The 20576-nt window shown below is 43.3% G+C and overlaps 1 protein-coding gene across 1 annotated transcript in view; it reads left to right on the top strand.

Moving 5' to 3' along the window:
* Positions 1 to 8202: 8202 nt before the first annotated feature.
* The window catches only part of GOT1 (glutamic-oxaloacetic transaminase 1, soluble), a 30154-nt gene continuing 17780 nt past the window's right edge, over positions 8203 to 20576 (top strand). The window contains exons 1-2 of the mRNA XM_006831236.1: positions 8203 to 8519; positions 17234 to 17415. Of these exons, the coding sequence (XP_006831299.1) occupies positions 8402 to 8519; positions 17234 to 17415 (300 nt within the window). The 5' untranslated portion in view covers positions 8203 to 8401. The remainder of the gene's footprint in view (positions 8520 to 17233; positions 17416 to 20576) is intronic.

Below are 20576 nucleotides of genomic sequence, written 5' to 3'. Positions count from 1 at the left end.
AAACTTCAGAAATAATGAAAATTCTCTTGAAGGAGATTACCTCCAAGTTTGGACTTCTAGAGTGTCCAAAGTGACAACGGAGCAGCAAACACCTACAAATGTAATGGAGATTGCATTCAACATGGAGGTTCGAGAAAATGATCCATACTCTAAAGAGACAAAACTGCCAGGAAATTTATCTACATTGGGACCAGGTGTTGCCTTAGCCCTGTTTCGAATTCAGGTAGCCCCCAGAAGCAGGCTTAAATTGAGCCCTTATAAAGTTGTATACAGTAAACCTTCCCAGGCAGCTTCCCTCACCCTCTACCTGACCTCAGCCAAGGTTTAAAGGTGCAGTGGGATGTGCAACGCCTCCACCACACACCGTTTATTATATGTAAAATTGCTCTTCCCAGGTCTGCTTCCTTCCCCACAGGTAACCTGACCCCTTCAAGCCTGGAGATCATATTCTGCTCAGAACATGGAGAGATGGACCTGAAAACCAGTTAGAAAAAAGTGGACTGGACCCTGGGAAGTCCTTCTAGCCACCCTGTTAGCTGGTAAGCTAGCCGGACTCAAAACTTGGACACAATGGGATTTCCATAAGACATTATTCTTTTCAACGGGATAAAAAACATTTGGGTCTATTTAGCTCAGAGTGTAATAAATATATCTAATTTGTTTTTCCTTTAGGAAGGGCATCCAGAAGCATCTGCAAAGATTACCGAGGACTAGGACAAGAAATGATCCCAAGCCCAGCAGCCAAGGTTGAAGGAGTCCCCACCTGGATTCACCACAGCAGACCAAAGAAATCCTCATGTCTGTGAAAAGCTGAAAGTGACCCTACCAACACTTACTAGGTAACACTGAGATGCACAAGTCACCCTGCTTCAGCGACAAACCAGAAGCTGGCTGATCTACGCACAGCCGAAGCATGAGGATGTTCACTGTGGGACTCAATTTAATTAGGCTTTGGGGTATGGAAAAGGGAGAAATCTGTGTAATCTATATACCCACACCACCAAGGTGGGCAAACAGTAACCACACTACTCTTCTATAGTTTCTGTAAAAGCGAGGGCACCCTTTTAGGTAACTGAATCTATAGCCAATGGAACTGGGTGGCCCTAACCCTTCTGGTGTGTCAATAGACCCAGATACTAAATGCCATCTATCAAAATAGATTAGCCCTAAACTACTTACTTATTGGCTGTGGAGGGAGGAGGGGTATGTGAGAAGTTTAATTTTGCTAACTGCTGCATACAAATAGATGACCTGGATCTGGCAGTAGAAGACCTTGTGAAAATGCAGAAAGTTGCCTATGATCCTGTGCAAACCTGGAATGGGTGGAACCCACAGAGCCTATGGGGAGGGTAGTTCTTCACCATTAAAGGGTTCAAGACCCTCATGGGTGGGGTCCTGTCTTATTTGGAATTTACTTAATCAGTCCATGCCTCCTCCCATTAGCAATCAGGGCCACAGGAACTGCCATTAAAACAATAATCAATCGAAAAGGGTACCAACAATCCAAATCAATACTAAGATACCAATCCTTATGTAGCATTTAAATGATGCCCCTAGGAAAAAGGTCCCAAAGGACATCAAAGGGGGGAATGAACAGGAAAAGGTAAAATCATTCATTGCCCTTTCCACCCAGGAGACAAGCTAAAATGTTAATCAGGTTACTGAACAGTACCAATCTTCCCTACCCAGGAGACAAGCTAGAATGCTAATCAGGTTACTGAGTGGGACCAATCCCCTCGCCCAGGAGACAAGCTAGAATGTTAATCAGGTCACTGAACAGGACCAAGCCCCCTGGTTGAAAGAAGTACAGTCAGAATGGCCCTTAGAAGCAAGACTTTGTCTCATGTACTTTGGACATGTTATCAAGAGGGACCGGTCCCTCGAAAAGGACATCATGTTTGGGAGAGGGTCAGCAAAAATTTCAATTCAACAAGATAGACTGATACAGTGTCTGCAACCATGGGCTCAGATACAGCAACAATTGTGAGCATGTGCTGGCCCGGGCAGTGTTTTGTTCTTTTGTGCACAGGGTTGCTGAGTTGGCACTGACTGACTGGCACCTAACAACAAGAAAGACTTCTTGGAGGATTCAAGATCTTTTTTTTTTAAATGTGTCCTCTGATTTCTTGTTGATTTAAAAAAGATTTCAGAGTACTGGCTAACAAAGAAGGGGTCTGGGTGGTGAAGTGGTTAAGTCCTCAGCGGCTAACTGAAAGATTAATGCTTCAAACCCACCAGCTATTCTGTGGGAGAAAGATGAAGCACTCTGCTTCCATAAAGATTTACAGGGAGAAGAGTGGAGAGCGGGACCCTACCCAGAGAAGCAGTGAGGCCTGAGATGGAGGCAGAGAAGATGTTAATCAGTGGCTGGGGACTTGGGATCCAGAGAGGGAAAGGGGCTGAGGACCATGGGGAGCGGGGGACAGGTTTGCAGGGTATACCCTTTGGTTGGGTGATAATGCATGGATGGTATGGTAACTATGGCAATGAAAAGATGTATGATAGAATGAATGTAAAACTAATATTCCCCCATGTAAACTATCACACAATTCACAATAAAACATTTTTAAAAGTAAAATAAATATTTAAAGCCTCTCAAAAAAAAAAAAAAAAAAGATTTACAGGAAGCTCTGTGGGGCAGTTCTACACTGGCCTACCAAGTTGCTATGAGACAGAATTGACTCGGTGGTAGTGGATGGACAGATGACCAAGATTTCATGATCAAAGGAAAAACAAGGTGAGTGGGGACATAGGAAATCACAACTCTGCTATCAGCAAGCTGTACCAGTACACAAAACATTTAACTGTTACACAGATTGGCAGCTCAGAAAAAGTGCTGGGTGATTGCTTACACAGCATTTATCAGTTAGCCTAGGTCAAAATGCCCACGAGGGTGCCAGCACAGATGGACTTCAGACAAAGTCAGCCTAACCGGTACCCTACGGGCACCCAGGAACTTAAGTATAATCTCTGTGACGAAAACAGTAATTTCTATAACTGTGTTAAATGTGTAAATGTTATATAGCATGCAAAGCTCTTCTTCCAATTCACAGACACATATAAACAGTTTCAAAACTAACATATAAAAGAGACAAAACTGGGGTGAAAACCTGTGTTGTTGCTAAGTGCCATCTAGAGTTGGTTCTGACTCATAACAACCCTGTCTAGGATTTCCAAAGAGTGGTTGGTGGGTTTCAACCACAGACCTTGCAGTTAGCAGTCCAGTGCTACCTTACACCACACCAGGACACAAAGCCTAGGAGAGGGCTTTAAAAAGTTTGTGGAAAAGTTGAAATGAAATAGAATGGAATTTTTTCATGAACTTTTTGAAGCCCCTTAGTAGATAGTATTCTACTATTCTTCAACGAACAAACTAAATAAACCCCAAAGGCAAGTGCTTGTAAACATCTGTGATGATGATGATAATTACAGATAGCACTGTAGGCCTTCAAAGGTTTGTGGGTTTGTTTTTTTTTTAACTTTTTATTGTGAATTAAGTGAAGGGTTTACAGACAAGATCATCAGTTTTACATTCAACAAATCGTACACTTTGTTTCATCTCAATGATTGCAATCCCCTCCACGCAACAATAGCTATCCCGCTCCCTCCCTGTGGCTCCTATTTCCATTCTACTCTCCTTCCCATCCCTTATGAACTTTGTTCTTAAGGAAACTGTGGATATTGAATGATGGACTATTCCCTGGTGATCATACCTTACTAGTGTTGCCCCCCTCCCTATATACCTGTCTGTGACTTGGCTGAAAATTGGGCCATAAGGGTTAAGTTCTGTTTCAGACCTGAAGGGTGGTATAGGGTCTCCAGCCTTTTTGACCAATCTTTTCTTTTTAAAAATAATTTTGAGTTTTGTTCCACATTTTCTATCACTCTATTGAGGTCCTTCTAATAGGATCCCTTTCAGAGAAATGGGTAGTGGTACCTGGGCATCAACTAGTTCTTCTAGCCTCAGAGTTGTAGTGACTGATGTTCACCTGCTTCATTGGTCCACTGGACTAGTTGACTCTAAGCATCTGCAATTTTCATCACTTTTTTCTTCTGCATGTGGAGAGACCAATAGGTGCACCTTAGACGTCAAAGTGGTTTATAAATAATGTGGAGCCAGTTCTAACTCATGGAGACCCTACGTGCTTCAGAGTAAAACTGTGTTTCATGGGGTTTTTCAATGGCTGATTTTCTGAAGTAGGTTGCCAGGCCTTTCTTCTGAGGTGCCTCTGGGGGAACTTGAACCTCTAACCTTTCAGTTAGCAGCTGAGTGTGTTTATTAAAGCATCACCCAGGGCCTCCAACTCATGAGCTACAACTATTACTATCCCCATGTTTTAGAGGAGGAAATGGAGGCATCGAGAGGCCAAGCCTTTAATAATTAAGCTACACTCCTTCTCAAGTAATATACAAAAACCATAATAAAAGACATTTTTTAACACTGTCCTGAGACTTATATTCAACAAGTAGATAAAACCATCAGTTGTTCTCAGTGCTGTTGATATCCATTACCCAAAGGTCTCCGCAGCTATAAAAAAAGTTTTGCACATGGGTTGCTCAGTTCAGGAACTAAGTTTAGAACCAGTGCACTCCAGAACAAAACTGAGTTTGCTTGTCTGTGAAATAGGATACCTTCACATGGTCCAGTCCCAGGAAGATCATACTTAAGAAGGTGAGACAGAGAAGTGAAGGAGTAAAGCAATGGGAGATGGTCCCACCAGGGCACACCCAGGAACAGCCAAGCCCACTCCAGGGGAGCAGGGAGCAAGGTTGCAGAAATCCCTTTCCTCAGCAAGAGCAAAGTCACCTCCAGTGAGTGAACTGCTGGCTCCACGGCAGGCACTCTCAGCTCAGCCTGTCGCCCGCTAGAAGCCATACGGTAACTGTTGAGCAGATTTCCTGACCAAAGACTGCTTTGGCCTTTAATGAAACATTTGCTCAGGATTCAACTCTGCTTCTAAGTAGTAATCATAGAGACGGCATATGCTCACATAGAAACATTCCAAAATTACTTTCTGCTTGAGTACAAAGTGTGATAAACTACTCCCTCCAGCAACTTGTTCATAAGTTCAGACATTCTGGGTATTCAAGGGCGAGACGGAGTAAAATGAGCAGGTGTGGATTTGCTTAGTGGTTGGTACAATGCCCACTTCTATCCTTGCCTGCTTTGCCTCCTAAACTATGGGTTAGTGTTACCCAACCCTAAAGGCTTCAGATTTCTAAGACAGTATATTCTAAAGGAATTCTTTCTAGATGAAATGGTTGCTACGTGGTTTCCCAGATCCTCTTTTCCAATTCTTTTGAAGGAAAAAAGAGAGAGAGAGAGAGACAGAGAGAGAGACAGAGAGAGAAGTGAAATGGTAGGAAGGATGCCTGCAAAGTCTTAAAATGAAGTCAGGAAGAGCTGAGCAAATACCAGCCACTCTTTCTTCTGTCTTCTGCTGCTCAGTTCCTGGACACTCACTTTATCTGACTGCCAATTTGTCTGGGCAGTGTTTGCTTCTCAAAGGCTGGAATTAGCCCTTCAGCAGGAAGGTAGTGTTGAGTCAATTCTAAGTCAAAGTGTTAAAATTAGCAGTGGCCTGAAAAGCATTTTGTTTATTTCAAAATTGGCATCATATTTAGAAGGGCAGCCTCTAGGACTCAAGACAGATTTAAAAATATTCTCACCAAACCTCACGTTCTTGGGGGGAAAGTTTGAAACACTGAGCTCACATAATACATAGGCTTCCCTCCCCACCACTCCCTACACAGAAACGATTTGTCCTTTTCTATAATTCACAAGGAGCTCTGGTAGCATAGTGCTTACGAGCTGGTCTGCTAATCTCAAGGTCAGCAGTTTGAAACTACCAGTGATTACACGAGAGAAAGATGAGGCTTTCTGTTCCCGTAAAGATTTATAGCCTTGGAAACCCTATGCAGGGTCGCTATGAGTTGAAGCTGAATCCACGGAAGATGTGAAGAAAAACTGTAAATGGGACTTTCTTTGTCCCCATCAAAGGAGCCCTAGTGACACAGCAGCTTAAGAATTGGGCTGCTAACTGAAAGGTCTGTGGTTTGAACCCAACAGCTGCTCCCGGGGAGAAAGATGAGATATTCTGCTCCCATAAATATAGAAATCCTATGGAGCAGTTCTACACTGTCCAATAGGGTTCTTATGAGTCAGAACGGACTCTACAGCAGTGGGTTTTGCCCCTATCAACACTGACTTGGTTACAGAGCTGCTTAAGTGGTCAATAAATATTTATTTGGTTATAGCCAAGTTGACAGTGTTTAGGTAATCAAGGGTTGTTTTTCTCCCAGGGAATGACGTAAACAGTGACCATGATATGAGGGTTGACCAACACCATGAAGATCATCATTTTAAACCAAACTCTGAAATGGCTGGGCTAAAGAACACCTACCTCAGCAGTTGCCCTTTGCCTCTGCTTTTGGCAACACCGACAGTTCGTTGTCATTTGACCTTCAGTGTTGAATGTGTAATTTTTCGAGGAAAGTGTTAATGGAACACTGTTGGGCAAACTGGCCTTTAAGATCAGAGGTGAAGTTTCTGAAAAGCAGCAGATGACACAAAGGGTGACAAGATAAGATGTTGCACAAAAATTCATTTGGTTTGAGTTGAATACTCTGAATGGAAAATTAAAATTTTTGCAACTGTCATGCTATCCAAAGAATAGAGACTATTGTTTTCTTCTTAAGTACTGAGAGCTGACTCCTTCCACCATTTATTGAATACTTACTAAGTTCAAGAGACTGAAGGAGGCTTATACACGTTATGATTCCTAGCTAACAGAAGCTTACCATCTACAAGGAGTATGGCAGATGTACAAGCAAGTAACAGCTAGCATTTGGGGAGCTCTTACTGCATGCTACTAAACACTTGATATATAGTAACTCACATAACCCCACAACAATCCTGACCCAAATGCTACTATCTCCAATTATAAGGAACACTGGTAATGTAGTGGTTATGAATTGGATTGTTAACCTTAAGGTCAGCAGTTTGAAACTACTAGCCACTCCGCTGGAGAAAGATGAGGCTTTCTGCTCCTGTTAATATTTACAGCCTCGGAAACCCTACACAGGGTCACTATGAGTCTGAACCGACGACTTCCTGGTACATCACCATCCATCCACCCATCTCCTTTTAGAGATTACAAATGGATAACTCGTCCAAACTTGCCCAAGCTAGTAAATGGGAGAGCCAAAATGTAAATCTTGGCAGCCTGACTCCAGAGCAGGTTTGTTTTTTTCTTTCTTTACATGCATAATTCAATGACTTTACTTTCATTCTTCAAACTGTGCAGCCATTCTCACCCTTTTTCAGAACTGTTCACAGCTGAGGGAGGGTTAGATTCTTCATTGCAAAAACATTTTCTAGACTTTAAAAGACTCAGTAAGTTCCAGAAGTACCGGAGAGGGACAACATTTGGACCCGAATGGAGGGTAAAGGAAGGCCTTATGGAGTAGGAGACGTTTGCTCCGGTTGTGAAGGTCAGCAGGAGAAGAGTTGGGGAGGAAGGAATACTAGGGATGGAACAGCAGAACTAAAAAAGGCAGGCGGGGCACCAGCCAGCTGACCCAGCAAGATCTTTTTGAGGTGTGAGTGGGAGGCTGCGCCCAGATCCTGGTCTTCGGGGATCTATCTGGTCCTGACCGTGAGAGGAACAGGGAGCAACAATCTCAGGCTCTAAGAGATGCAGAGAGGAATTGATGGCCACTCCCTCACGTTTAGTAGGGTCTCCCCAGTCTGAACCCAAGGCGGGCTGCCCATCCCAGTTCCCTCACGAGAAAATGCCCGGGAGAAAACACCCGGCCGGGACCCGGGCTCCCGTTCTGGGTGTAGACACGGGGGACTTGGCTGCCAGCCCGGGTCGAGAACGTGCGCACGGCTGGGCCTGAGAGCGAGGACACCTGTCCTCGGAGGGCCTGTCCTCCGGAATTCCCGCCGACCACCTCCCCCTGGACTCCAAGTACTAGAAGGTCGAGAAGGCGGCCTCCGGGGAACACCCGCCACGGAGCTCCTCCAACCGCTACCCTCAGCACAGGAGACGCAAGGAATAACAGTCCCATCCATAGGCGCATGTGCCTGTCAATTATCTCTAGTCCCCGTCCCCATTACAGCCGGCGAAAATGGAATTGGTGGTACCCTTACCGGCCTCCTATAAGATTCTCTTCTTGGATTGGTTAATAGAAATCCCGCCCCTGTGTGTGTCAGAGGCTCACTATTGGCTAATCTCGTTGCCAAGCTCCCGACGCGGCACGACCATTGGAGACCGCGGACCCGCCCCCGCAGGCTAGGTGAAGGTGAGAGTCTCCTCCACCAGCTATTGCTAGACCTCCTAGAGCAGCAGCTCCGGGTGCAGGGTGAAAGCTCTCAGCAGATTCCGGTCTTCTCACTATGGCACCTCCATCCGTCTTTGCCGAGGTTCCGCAGGCCCAGCCAGTCCTTGTGTTTAAGCTCACCGCCGACTTTCGGGAGGATCCGGACCCCCGCAAGGTCAACCTGGGAGTGGGAGGTAAGGATGCATGCTGAGCCGTGTGGGTAGTGGAACGGTCAGTGGGGACTGTGGGAGAGAGATGCTGAAGCCCAGCCTGGCGCTGTCTGGGAGGAGAGACCCGAAGAGGAGGCAGAAGTCAGGTTCTACAAATTCTTAGTTCTACCTGCCCATTGTACAGATGGGGACAGGTAGGCCCTGCGCGATGTTTCAAAGGTCACAAAGCACAGGTGTAGCAGCCAGTACACAAACTCAGATTTTCTGATGCATGTTGTATTCTGCATCCTGTCTTCTTTATGTAGTTCGTTTTGCAGCCTAAAGAATGGGGGCCGCCAGTATAGGTAGGAAATGAGTCTAACAGATTTGGGGTCCGGGTCGCTCTGGTCTAGGTGGTTGTTAAGTGTCGTGGAGTCAGTTCTGACTCATAACTTGTGTAGGGTTTCTAGGCTGTAAATCTTTGCGGCGGCAGAAAGCCTCATCTTTTTCCTACCGAGCGACATGTGGGCCCCAGTTGCCGACCTTGTGGTTTGCAGTCCTGTGCTTATGCTACAGAGCCACAGCGCCCCCGTTAACGTTGACTTGTTAAGTGCTGTCGAGTCAGTTCTGACTCATAGCGACCCTATAAAAGGTTTGAACCGTTGACCTTCTGGCTAGCAGTCTAGTGCTTATCCTACCGCACTTCTAATAGTCTGGAAAGCCAAATCATTTGCGTGAGATAGAGATGCTGGTGTTCAAAAGGGAGCAGTAGACACTCGCTTTCCTCACATCCTTGTTTTCATTTCTCAAAATTAAATTTACTTCAAAAGGTAAAAGTTCGACACCTTTGAGGATAGTTACACAATGAAGATAGGTACCTGTGAAAACAATTTCAAAAGAAGATTCCCAGTTGAACATTGTGATAATTGGGTCATCTGCTTCAGAGCCAACTCTTACTTGGAAGTAGTTATTTTTTTATGTCTTTAAAGAAACCAGCAGCCCTGGTGGTGTCCTGGGTTAAGTGTTGGGCTGCTTATCGAAAGGTTGACTGTTCAACACCCCCGCCTCTCTGCAGGAAGCGCTCATGAAGATTTAGTTTGGCAAATCCTATATCTCTGCACTATGGATGGGAACTGACCTAATGGCCGTGGGTTTGGTTTGATTTTGGTCTTAAAGAAATCAGACCAAATCCCACCTGGTAAAGCTAACTTTTCAAATTTAGAGGGGATTAGTTTGGAGGGTAAATGATGTACTGTTGTTAAGTACCACTGAGTCAATTCTGACTCGTAGCGACCCTGTATACAGTTTCCGAGGAGTTGTTGGTCAGTTTGAACTGCTGACCTTGTGGTTTGCAGTCCAGTGCTGATCCCCAGTGCCGCACCGGAAGTACTGTGGTTAGTGTCACAATATTGTTAGATTTTCCTTCCCAGAGAGACTGTTGGTTGGCTACTGGTTGTTGTCAGTCTGGAGCTCTGTCCACATTTTCTTTATGAACTTGATAAACCGCAAAAAGAAGCAAACCCACTACCACTGAGTTGATTCTGACTCTTCCTGACCCTGTGTAAGTTTCTGAGACTGTAAATCTTTAAGGGAACAGACAGCCTCATCTTTCTCCCTTGGTGGGGATGGTGGGTTTGAATTGCTGACTTTGTGGTTAGCAGCCCCACTTAACCCACAGCATATTATATTTATCAGATTTTCAGATGATTCATTCCTAGGGGATAAGGTTAACTGAGAGAATACAGTTGTAAAGTTGAAAATGACCTTATGAAGTCTTTTATTTGTTGTAGACTCTTTGACTTACAGATTTTATGTGAAGTTTTTTTTTTCTGAGAAACAGTCAGGAACGTGCAAATATATAAGAATATTCATCACGGTGTTTATAGTAGTAAATAACTGAAAGCAATATAAATGGTTAATAAGCTGTATATAAAGGAAATTGTCCAGCCACCAAATGATGTTATAAGTGGTTTATATGTATGAAAAATTCCCAATTGCATTCATAATAAGAGACATGCAAATTAAAAGTATTATTCTCATATTGGCAAAATTTCACTTGTGAAATAGGCACTTTTAGACATAGCTGGCAGGAATGAAAATTGGTGTAATACCTGTGGAAGGCAGTTTTGAAAAGTCTGTCAAAACTGCTAATACATAAAAGTCATCAAGGAATTTCCATTTTCAATCTTGCTTTTTATACATATATGTGCATACCCACGAGATCATGTATGTACAAGGTTATTCACTGAAGTATTGTTTTGTAATGCCCAAAACTGGAAACCAATGTCCATCAATGAGAGACTGGCAAAATAAATTACAGCACATTCATTAGTTATGCAGCTGTGTAAAAGAACAAGGACGCTCATTGTGCCCATGTATAAAAAGACCTTCAAATTAAGTGGAAAAAGCGAGGAGTAAAACAATATATTGCATGCTGCTGTTGTCAGGTACCGTTGAATTGGTTCTGACTCACAGTAACCGTGTGTATAATAGAATGAGAGACCGCCTGATTCTGTGCCATCTTCATAATTGCTATGTTGGAGCCCATTGGTGCAGCCAGTGTGTCAGCCCATCTCATTGAGGCTCTACCTGTTTGTTACTGACCCTTTACTTTACCAAGCATGATGCCCTTCTCCAGGGACGGACTCCTCTGATAATATGTCCGAAGTACATGAGACAAAGTCTCACCCTTCTTGCTTCTAAGGAGCATTTCAACTGTACTTCTAAGACATAGATTCGTTCATTCTTATGGCAGGCCTTGGTATATTCATTCTTCACATAGTGTGCTATATGGTATCTTTTGTGTAAGAAGAAGAGAGATAAACTCTGTTTTCTAGTCATATAAAATAAAGCTTGGAAAGTTGTACACCAATCAATGTTTCAACTTCTTTTTTATGAGTACTGGAATTACATATTAATTATACTTTGTTGGAGCTCTGGTAGCGTAGTGGTTACGAATCGGGCTGCGAACCTTAAGGTCAGCAGTTCGAAACTACCAGCTGCTCCGCGGGAGAAAGATGAGGCTTTCTACTCCTGTAAAGATTTACACCCTCGGAAACCCTGTACAGGGTCACTATGGGTCGGAACCGACTCGATGGCACTTAACAACAACAACAACAACATTTACTTTCTGGGTTTTGCTACCTTTTCTCCCTGTATTCTTTCATGTGTTGAGAAACTATAGCAATCACCCTGAAGGTGATTAAAAAAAAAAAAGGATTAATGTTGAGCTGAAGTCAATCAGATAAAGCTTAGTCAGAATTACTATAAAGTTGATTTCAAAATCATTTGCGTAAGTCTAGGACTGTTGGAGACCTGAACATTTAAAAAGACACAAATCACCCTGTCAGGAATCCACCACAGAGGGATCATCACTTAGGTGCAAGGCCACAGGAACTGCCCTCTTAAGTGACATCCCAACATAATCATAGAGTTGTTGCTGTTGAGCTAATTCTGACTCATGGCAGCCCCATGTGTGCAGAGTAGAATTGCTCCATAGGGTTTTCGAGGCCATGACCTTTCAGAAGCAGATTTCAAGGCCTGTCTTCTGAGCAGGACTGTAAACCCATTTAGACAGCTTCAGTTGTGGCCCATGAAGTGAAACCGGTATGGACTGGAGTTTGAAGAATGTGAGTGCCTGGGAGGATAACTGGAACGGGAATAATTATGTCATAGTCTTGAAGGGAGACTTGGAAGAAATGGAGTGAACCTTTCAGGAGCCTTGTGTGGGAGACTGGATTATTGCCAGGTCTGTGGAAGCGACATGTAAAGCAGTATGGTTGGCTGCCATCTTTAAGCAGGGCGCCATTGTTTCTCTGTCAGGCAAGAGATTTGGTTGCTACACAGTGTGCACACTCCTCATGTTTTCTCAGATTACAGGGCATTGACTCGTAATTTTCCCCATTGTTATCGTTCCAGTCACTCACATTTTTCAAATTCCAGCCCGTCCTTGGTTTTGCTTCATTGGCCATGATTGAACCAGGAAGAACCAGTTTGAAGACTGGCTTCTGAGGAACCTTTGGATGGGTTCTAACTGCCAACCTTTTGGCTAGTAGTCTAAGGGAAAAAATCGGTGATAGGCTCGTCTTAAAAACTCAGGAGCAGCCTTCTAAGGTGCAATTGCTGGTATTACCCCATCTGAAGGCAAAAAGAATGAAGTAAATCTCAACGACTCATGGAAACAATTAGTCCAGTGGAGTAATGGACACATGAACATCAGCCTTCACAATCCTGAGAAGAACTATGAGGGTGAGTAAAAATTATTTGCACTCTGGCTGTAGAAGTCATTTTAATCAACTTTTAGAAAAGACAAGTACATCATTTTTCATCATAAGCTCCTTGCTTTTCAATACACTTTGTCCATCTGTCAACAAGCTTTCATATTCCCTTATTAAAAAATGTTTTTAGGCTGAGCTGTTGAGCTACAATTGCATCACTGTCTTCAAGTCTTCATCTTCAGAGGACTCCTTTCTAGGAACCAGACAGGTGAAAGTCCAATGGAGCAAGATCAGAACCATAGGGAGGATGCTTAACACCTCAAAATGAAGTTTTTGCAGAGTGTGGGCAGAGGTATGTGGACGTGCATTGTCATGCAACATCACAGTGCCCATGGAAAGCAGTCCTCTGCATTTAATTCGAAGTTTAGGCTTCACCTCTTCAGTGAGCATCTCATTGTAAGGCACACTGTTGATTGTTGAACCTTTTTCCTGATATAATTCCAATACTGGCCCTTGGGAATCCCAGAAAACTGTAAGCATCAATTTTCCAGCTAATGGTTGACGTTTGAACTTTTTCTTGGTTGTTGATTGAGGATGTTTCCATTTTATACTCTGCCATTTACTCTCAGTCTTGTAGTGATGAATCCATGTCTCGTGACCAGTAACAAATTGTTTTAAGAAACTTTTACCTTCCTTTGAGTATTGGTCTAAATTTTGTTAGCAGATGTCCAAACGTTTCTGTTTATGCTCTTCCATGACTTTCAGTCCCCACCTTGCATAAACTTTCGAAACCCAAGTCTGTCATGGATTATTGCATAGGCAGAGCCATGCTGAGTTGCAAATGATTTGCCACATAATCCACTGTCACATGTTTATTTGACAGAAGCATTTCACATCCATGCTCAATGTTGTCATCAGACGTAGACGAACATTTTAATATAACCAGAGTGGGGATAATCTTTGACTCACCCTCGTAAATTGACATTTTCTATGTCTTCAGATACTTGTGTTCACAGTCCCATCCTTAAAAGTTAACCGGGGTGACCTTAGACAGCGTGAAGTCCATAGGAGCTTTTTCTTGGTTGAAGACTGAGGATGTTTCCATTCCATACTCTACCATTTACTCTTAGGAAACAGACCAAGGAAAAGTTCAAAAGTCAACCATCAACAGACAGAAAATTGATGCATGCAGTTTTCTGGGATCCTCAAGGGCCAGTACTGGAATTCTAGCAAGAAAAAGGTTCAACAATCAACAGTGCTCTTTACAATGAGATGTTCACTGAAGAGCTGAAGCCTAAACTTCGGATTAAACTCACAGGACTGCTATCCAAGGACCATGTGATCTTGTATGACAGTGCACACCCGCACACCTCTGCCTACACTGTTGACGCTGTGCAAAAGCTTCATTTTGAGCTGTTAAAGTATCCTCCTTATAGTCCTGATCTTGCTCCATGGAACCTGCTTGGTCCCCGGAAAGCAGCACTTCAAGGACAGAAATTCACCTTTGATGAAGAAGGGAAGAGAGCGGTGCATTTGTGACTCACTGGTCAGCCTAAAGCATTTTTTAATAAGGGAATATGAAAACTTGTTGACAGATGGACAAAGTGTATTGAAAAGCAAGGAGATGAGGTCGAAAAATGATGTGTTTTTTATAGAAGTTGATTTCAATAAGTTCTACAGCCAGAATGTGGATAATTTTTGACTCGCTTCATAGATGGTGCTGCTACCACTACCAGTGCTCTGGAAGGGATCATGTTAGAAGGTCCTGGATAGAGTGGGAGAAAATATGGAACAAAACTCAAATTATAACAGGTTCTTACTGTTCCTATAGAAACTGGTAGAGCCCACAAGACTGTGGCCCTTAACTACCCTTTAGGTCTGGAACTGAACTCACTCCGTGGTTCAGTGTTCATTTTTCAGCTAAACAATAGGTCTGTATGGGGAACAATAACACTAGAGAGGTATGTTGTTGTTGTTAAGTGCCGTTGAGTCGGTTACGACCTGTATAGGGTTTCTGAGAAGCGAATGGTGAGCTTGAACTGCCAACCTAGCAGTTCAAACGGCTTTGCAGTCTGGTGCATTAACCCACAACGCCACACCAGGACTCCACACACTCTTAAAATAATCAGCCATTTGAGATTAAATGGAAAGCATTTACCCAAGGACAAATTTCAAAGTGTTAGGAAGATGAGGAGCGGAAACAGGAAATACAGGGAGGAAGTGGGATAAGTGTTATTCCATGGTGGGGATAGCAATCAATGACATGATACAAAATATGTATGAATTGTTGAATGGAAAACTGATTCTCCCAGTAAACCTTCACCAAGCTCACAATGGTGGTGGTGGTATATGCCATGGAGTCGGGGTTCCGGCTCATAACAACTCTGCATAGGGTTTCTAGGCTGTTAATCTTTACGGGAGCAGAAAGCCTCATCTCTCTCCTGTGGAACGCCTGGCAGTTTCGAACTGATTAACAGCCAACTCATAACCTCTATGCTACCAAAGCTCCTTAAACTCACAATAGAAAGTAAAACAAAAAAAACTTTAGTTATAGATAGGATAACGCAAGTAGGCTAAAATTATTTTAGTATAGAAGAAGTACACAGGAATTTTCTGTAAGCAGACCTTAGTATTACGAAATAGATTTATTGAGATCAAGAAAAAAATGATGCAGGTAGGTAGGATGAACAGTCAAAATGGTACATGCCAGCTGATGTCAAAATAGAGCACAAGGGTCCTTCTGTTGTACATGGGGTCCCTATGAGTCAGAGCTGACAGCATCTAACAACAACATCACATTTGTAAGTGAGTCCATTTGTAAGTGTAATCAACTGTCAGAATCTTCAGTCATGGGGTGTTTGTCCACTATTGGTCCTATTACTACCCTTATAGGCCAATAGGGAGAGGAGAGCCCCCTTCCACAGCTCTGCCCCTCCCTGGTGTTTTTTTTTTTTTTCTTTTCTTTTTTTCGAAGGTTCATCTGAAAAGCACATCTGAAATCTCTTGGGGAGATGAGTGGCAGCATGGTTTTTCCAGGGAGGATACATTCTGAGATTGATGCTGTGGGAGGCCTCCCTTCCTAGTGGAGTGGAGATGCGCAGCTCCGATTTAACCCAGGATGGGAGAGCCTCCAGAGGGAGAGTGATCTTTTCATAATCCTCTATGTTGAACCTGAATCCTGAAATCAAGCCAAGAAGTCTCTGTACGCAGAAGTAGTTGTAATAATTTGAAAGAGGAGTGGAAGGAGGCAGTTTACAAAGGTTTTCATGTTGATTAAGCTTTGAGTAGCTGTATCAGATAGAACCCAAACTGCTAGTCATAAGAATGCAGAGAGCTTTTGTACTTGCTACAAGGAGATGCTAAAGGTGGCCAGGTTTTACAGATGTCTGCTGTCTGCACTTTTCCCTGTAAGAAGAGATGTCTTTGGTATGAGTTGTGAGCGCTGATTTCTTCTAAATTTAGAAGGTGACTTGGGGCGGGGCACTGTAGGATAAACTGGCTGAGGATGCAGAAGGAAGAAAATAACTATGTAGACCTCCAAGTGCTAGTAACACTGACAGTCCGTGGGTTAGAAATGTCTCACTCTCTTACCCTTTAATGTTACGGAGGAGTCCTGGTGTGGTGCTGTAGGATAAGCTTTGGACCGCAAGGTTGGCGTTTCAAATCCACCACCAGCAACTCTTCACTATGGGTCAGAACCACTCAGAGGCACTAAACAACAGCAACTTTATGTAAATGTACCCTCACTTTGAACCTATTAAACCAACTGGCTGCACCTGCAACTTTTAAATCATTGAAGGAGCTTTGAGCCTCTTCTTGACTAAAGTAAACCCAAATAAAAACTGTATGCACCTGTGCAGGCTCACCTGCAAATTCTAGTTAAAGACTTGGACACAGTTAACGGATCTCATTCATAACCTGTTGTTGTTAAGTGCCATCAAGTCAGTTCCAACTCTTAGTGACTCTGTATAGGGTTTCCAAGGAGCAGCTGGTGAATTTGAACTGCTCACCTTGCGGTCCAGTGCATTATCCCACAGCTCCACACCAGGATTCCTTTTGAACTTAACCTGCACTGACATAGAATACTGTCACATGCATTGTCTCGCTCGGTCAGGCTCTGTGAAGTCCTAGTTTTATTTCAGCACTTTCAATTTGGGAGATCACTTACATTTAAGAGCTCTAAGTTTCATACAGGGCCAGCAGTTCAATCTCACCAGCCACTCCTTGGAAAACCTATACAGCGTCGCTATAAGTCAGAACTGACTCGAAAGCACTTAACCATAAGTTTCGTAAGAAGTTCTGGTGTGGCACTGTAGAATAAGCACTGGACTGCTAACCACAAGGTGGGTTGAAACCCACCAGCGTCTCCTCAGAAGCCCTATACAGAGTTGCCATGAGTCAGAACTGACTTGATGGTACACAACAACACATCTCATAAGGACAGGAACCATACTATGTCTGTGCCTGTTTGCTTCATTTCCTTCACTGTTCCTGGGTGAAGCCTGAGACTTCTCCATTGTGTAACTCTCTTGCGTGTTGCAGCGTATCGCACGGACGATTGTCAGCCCTGGGTTCTGCCGGTGGTAAGGAAGGTACAGCAGCAGATTGCTAACGACAACAGCCTAAACCACGAGTACTTGCCGATCCTGGGCCTCCCAGACTTCCGGAGTCATGCTTCCCGCCTTGCCCTGGGGGAGGACAGTCCAGCTCTCAAGGAGAAGCGGGTGAGTTCTAGGTGACGGGATGTTTTCTCTTTAGAAACTTTAAAAGCAAAAGGAAACTGAAGATTTAATATGTTTTGAAGTAGTAGGTATTAATTATGCCTCTTAGAACTGTCAGAGAATAAGGGTTTAAGTCATGTGACTTCAAGAACTTGATAGAGCAAATAATGTGACCATGTGCAAAGCATGACGTCTTTGATTGTTTGGTTTATGTAGTACATTATCTGAACTGCTGCTAGGTGTAAAGCCGTCCGTAGAGAGGCCAAGTAAAGGAAGTTGTTTGGAATGATCTAGAGACCTGCGTTCTGGACCCGGCTTTGCCACTACTTTTGGCTGTAGACAAGTACCCCTCAATCTGTTGTCCCTAAAAGTTCAAGAACCTCTAGACTCCTTGAAGTCCCTGCCAGGTCCAATATTCTTTCATTCTTTTTTTTTTTTTTTTTTACTGCCTTTCTTTAAGAGCTTCTTGGAATGTATTCTGTTTGTAACTAGAGACACACGGAAGAATGACACATTTGGAAGCAGATATAGTAAGCTAGATTATTTGTGTGTGGCAGGAAGTTGGATGATATAGATTCTTAGTGTGTAGGAATTCACAGGAGAGGGAGCTCGGCAAGGGCCTGGGGTAGGACTTAAGCTGAACTTTGGGAAATGGATAATAAAGCTAGGCCACTGGTTCTCAATTAGAATCATCTGAGGGGCTTTTTAAAACTTAGTGATGCTTGGATCCCATTCCAAACCAGTTAAATCAGAATCTTGGAGGATGTGGGTCCTGGCATGGACATATTGTGAAAAGCTCCCAAGATGATTCTAAAACAGCAGAAGTGAGAACCCCAAGGTGTGGAGAGATCTCGAAGTGTCTCTCTTGAGAAATAGGAGTCAAAGGACAGAGGTAGGAGGTAAGCAGGACTGGGTTGTGAAAAGACCTGCCTGATTTGAGCTGAGGAGCATGTTGGGCTGAACAAGGAGACTGAGATTTTGGCAGCTAGGACAATGAACTAGTTGAACAAACCTTCGACTGAAGGTTTGCACAGGGGCGATCCCCAATAGGAATTGTTTGAGGAAGATTAACTTGACTGGCTGCGTAGAAAGGGAAGACCTGTGCTTTTTGCAGTAGTCCAGCAAGGTCTTACGCAGTTTGACGCAGCTGGTCTTACTGCTCCCCTAGGCCAGTGGTCTAGTGCTACCTGTGGGTCACATACTAAAGGAGCCTTGATATTTTTGGAGTCATCTGATTTACTCCCCGTATACTGTTTGCAGCACTTTCTTCCTTTTGCATATCATATTACCCAGCTATCCTGTTAAGCAGAATGGCTTTATTGTTAGGTGCATTCCAGTTGGCGCCAACTCAAACAACCCTAAGTACCACAGAACAAAACACTGCCTGGCCCTGCACCATCCTCATCATTGTTACATTTGAGCCCATGGCTGCAGCCACTGTGGCCGTTCAGCTCATTGAGGGTCTTCAGCTTTTTCATTGACCCTCTATTTTACCAAACATGATATCCTTTCCCGGGGACTAGTCCCACCTGATAACATGTCCAAAGTACATGTGACCTAGTCTTGCTATCTTCGATTCTGAGGGACATTCTAGCTGTACTTCTTCCAAGACACATTTGTTTGTTCTTTTGGCAGTCCATGGTACTGTCATTATTCTTCACCAACACCGTATTTCAAATTCTTTAGTCTTCCTTATTCATTATTCAGAAATCTTTAGCAGCACATTTGCTCAATGCAGTACACCATTTGATTTCTTGACTGCTGCTTCCGTGAGCATTTATTGTATTTCCAAGTAATATGAAATCCTTGGCAACTTCCATATTTTCGCCATTTATTATGATGTTGTTTATTGGTCCAGTTATGAGACATTTTGTTTTCTTCATATTGAGTTATAATCCATATTATAGATATTACAATAATCCATTCTTTGATCTCCATTAGCAAGTGCTTCAAACAAAATCATGTCATCTGCATATCAGAGGTTGTTAATATACCTTCCTTCAATCCTGATGCCACATTTTTCTCAAGATAATCTAGTTTCTGAGATTATTTGCTCAATATACATATTGAATATGTGTGGTGAAAGGATACAACCCTGGTGTACACCATTCTTGATATTAAACCATTCAGTATCCCTTTGTTCTGTTTGACTGACTGCCTCTTATTTTATGTACAGGTTCTGCAGGAGTCCAATAAAGTGTTCTGGAATCCCCATTCTTGGCTGTGTTGTCCACAGTTGGTTATGGTCCACACACTTGAATGCGTTTGCATAGTCAATAAAACAAACATCTTTCTGGTATTGTCTGCTTTCAACCATGATCCATCTGAGGTCAACAATGATATCTCTCATTCCATGTCCTCTTCTGAACTCACCTTAAATTTCTGGCAGGTCCCTGTTGATATGCTTCTGCAACCCTTTTTCAATGAACTCTGCAGCAACATTTTACTTGATTGTGATAATAATGATATTCCACAGTAATGTCTCCATTCTGTTGGATCACATTTCTTTGGAATGAACCCAAATATAAATCTCTCCCATGCGCAGAGTGGCAGGAATAAATAAAAGTTGGACACATGCACATGTTCACAGGTATAAGGAAGCAGGAAGGCTCTAGGTGAAGATATTTGGAACTCAGGGCAGTGATTAAGCAAGCAGATAACTGAATTAGGGTTTTGTCTTGATTAATGTATGAGAGATTGTGCTTGACTTGCCTCAAGGAACTGGTGGAATACAGGTAGAAATGTTACAGTAGAGAGATAGTTGTTGTTGTTAAGTGCTGTCGAGTTGGTTCTGACCCAAAGCAACCCTGCACAGGTTTCCGAGGCTGTAAATTTTTATGGGAGCAGAAAGCCTCATCTTTCTCCCATGGAACTGCTGGTAGTTTCGAACTGCTGACTTTGAGGTTAGCAGCCCAATTCATAACCACTATGCTACCAGAGAGATTATGTTGTTGGTAGGTGCCATCAAGTCAGTACCAACTCATAGCAACCTTATGCACAGCAGAACGAAACATTGCCCAATCCTGGGCCAACCTCATTACTGTTGCCATGCTTGAGCCCATTGATGCTGCCACTTTGTCAGTCCATCTCACTGGAGGTCTTCCTTTTATTCTCTGACCCTCCACCTTACCAAACATGATGTCCTTCTCCAGGAACTGGACCCT

Source organism: Chrysochloris asiatica, unplaced genomic scaffold (genome assembly GCF_000296735.1).
Source record: "Chrysochloris asiatica unplaced genomic scaffold, ChrAsi1.0 scaffold00003, whole genome shotgun sequence".
Taxonomy (NCBI): domain Eukaryota; kingdom Metazoa; phylum Chordata; class Mammalia; order Afrosoricida; family Chrysochloridae; genus Chrysochloris; species Chrysochloris asiatica.
The sequence above is the reverse complement of the archived record's forward strand: the minus strand, read 5'-3'. Positions and strand labels throughout refer to the sequence as shown.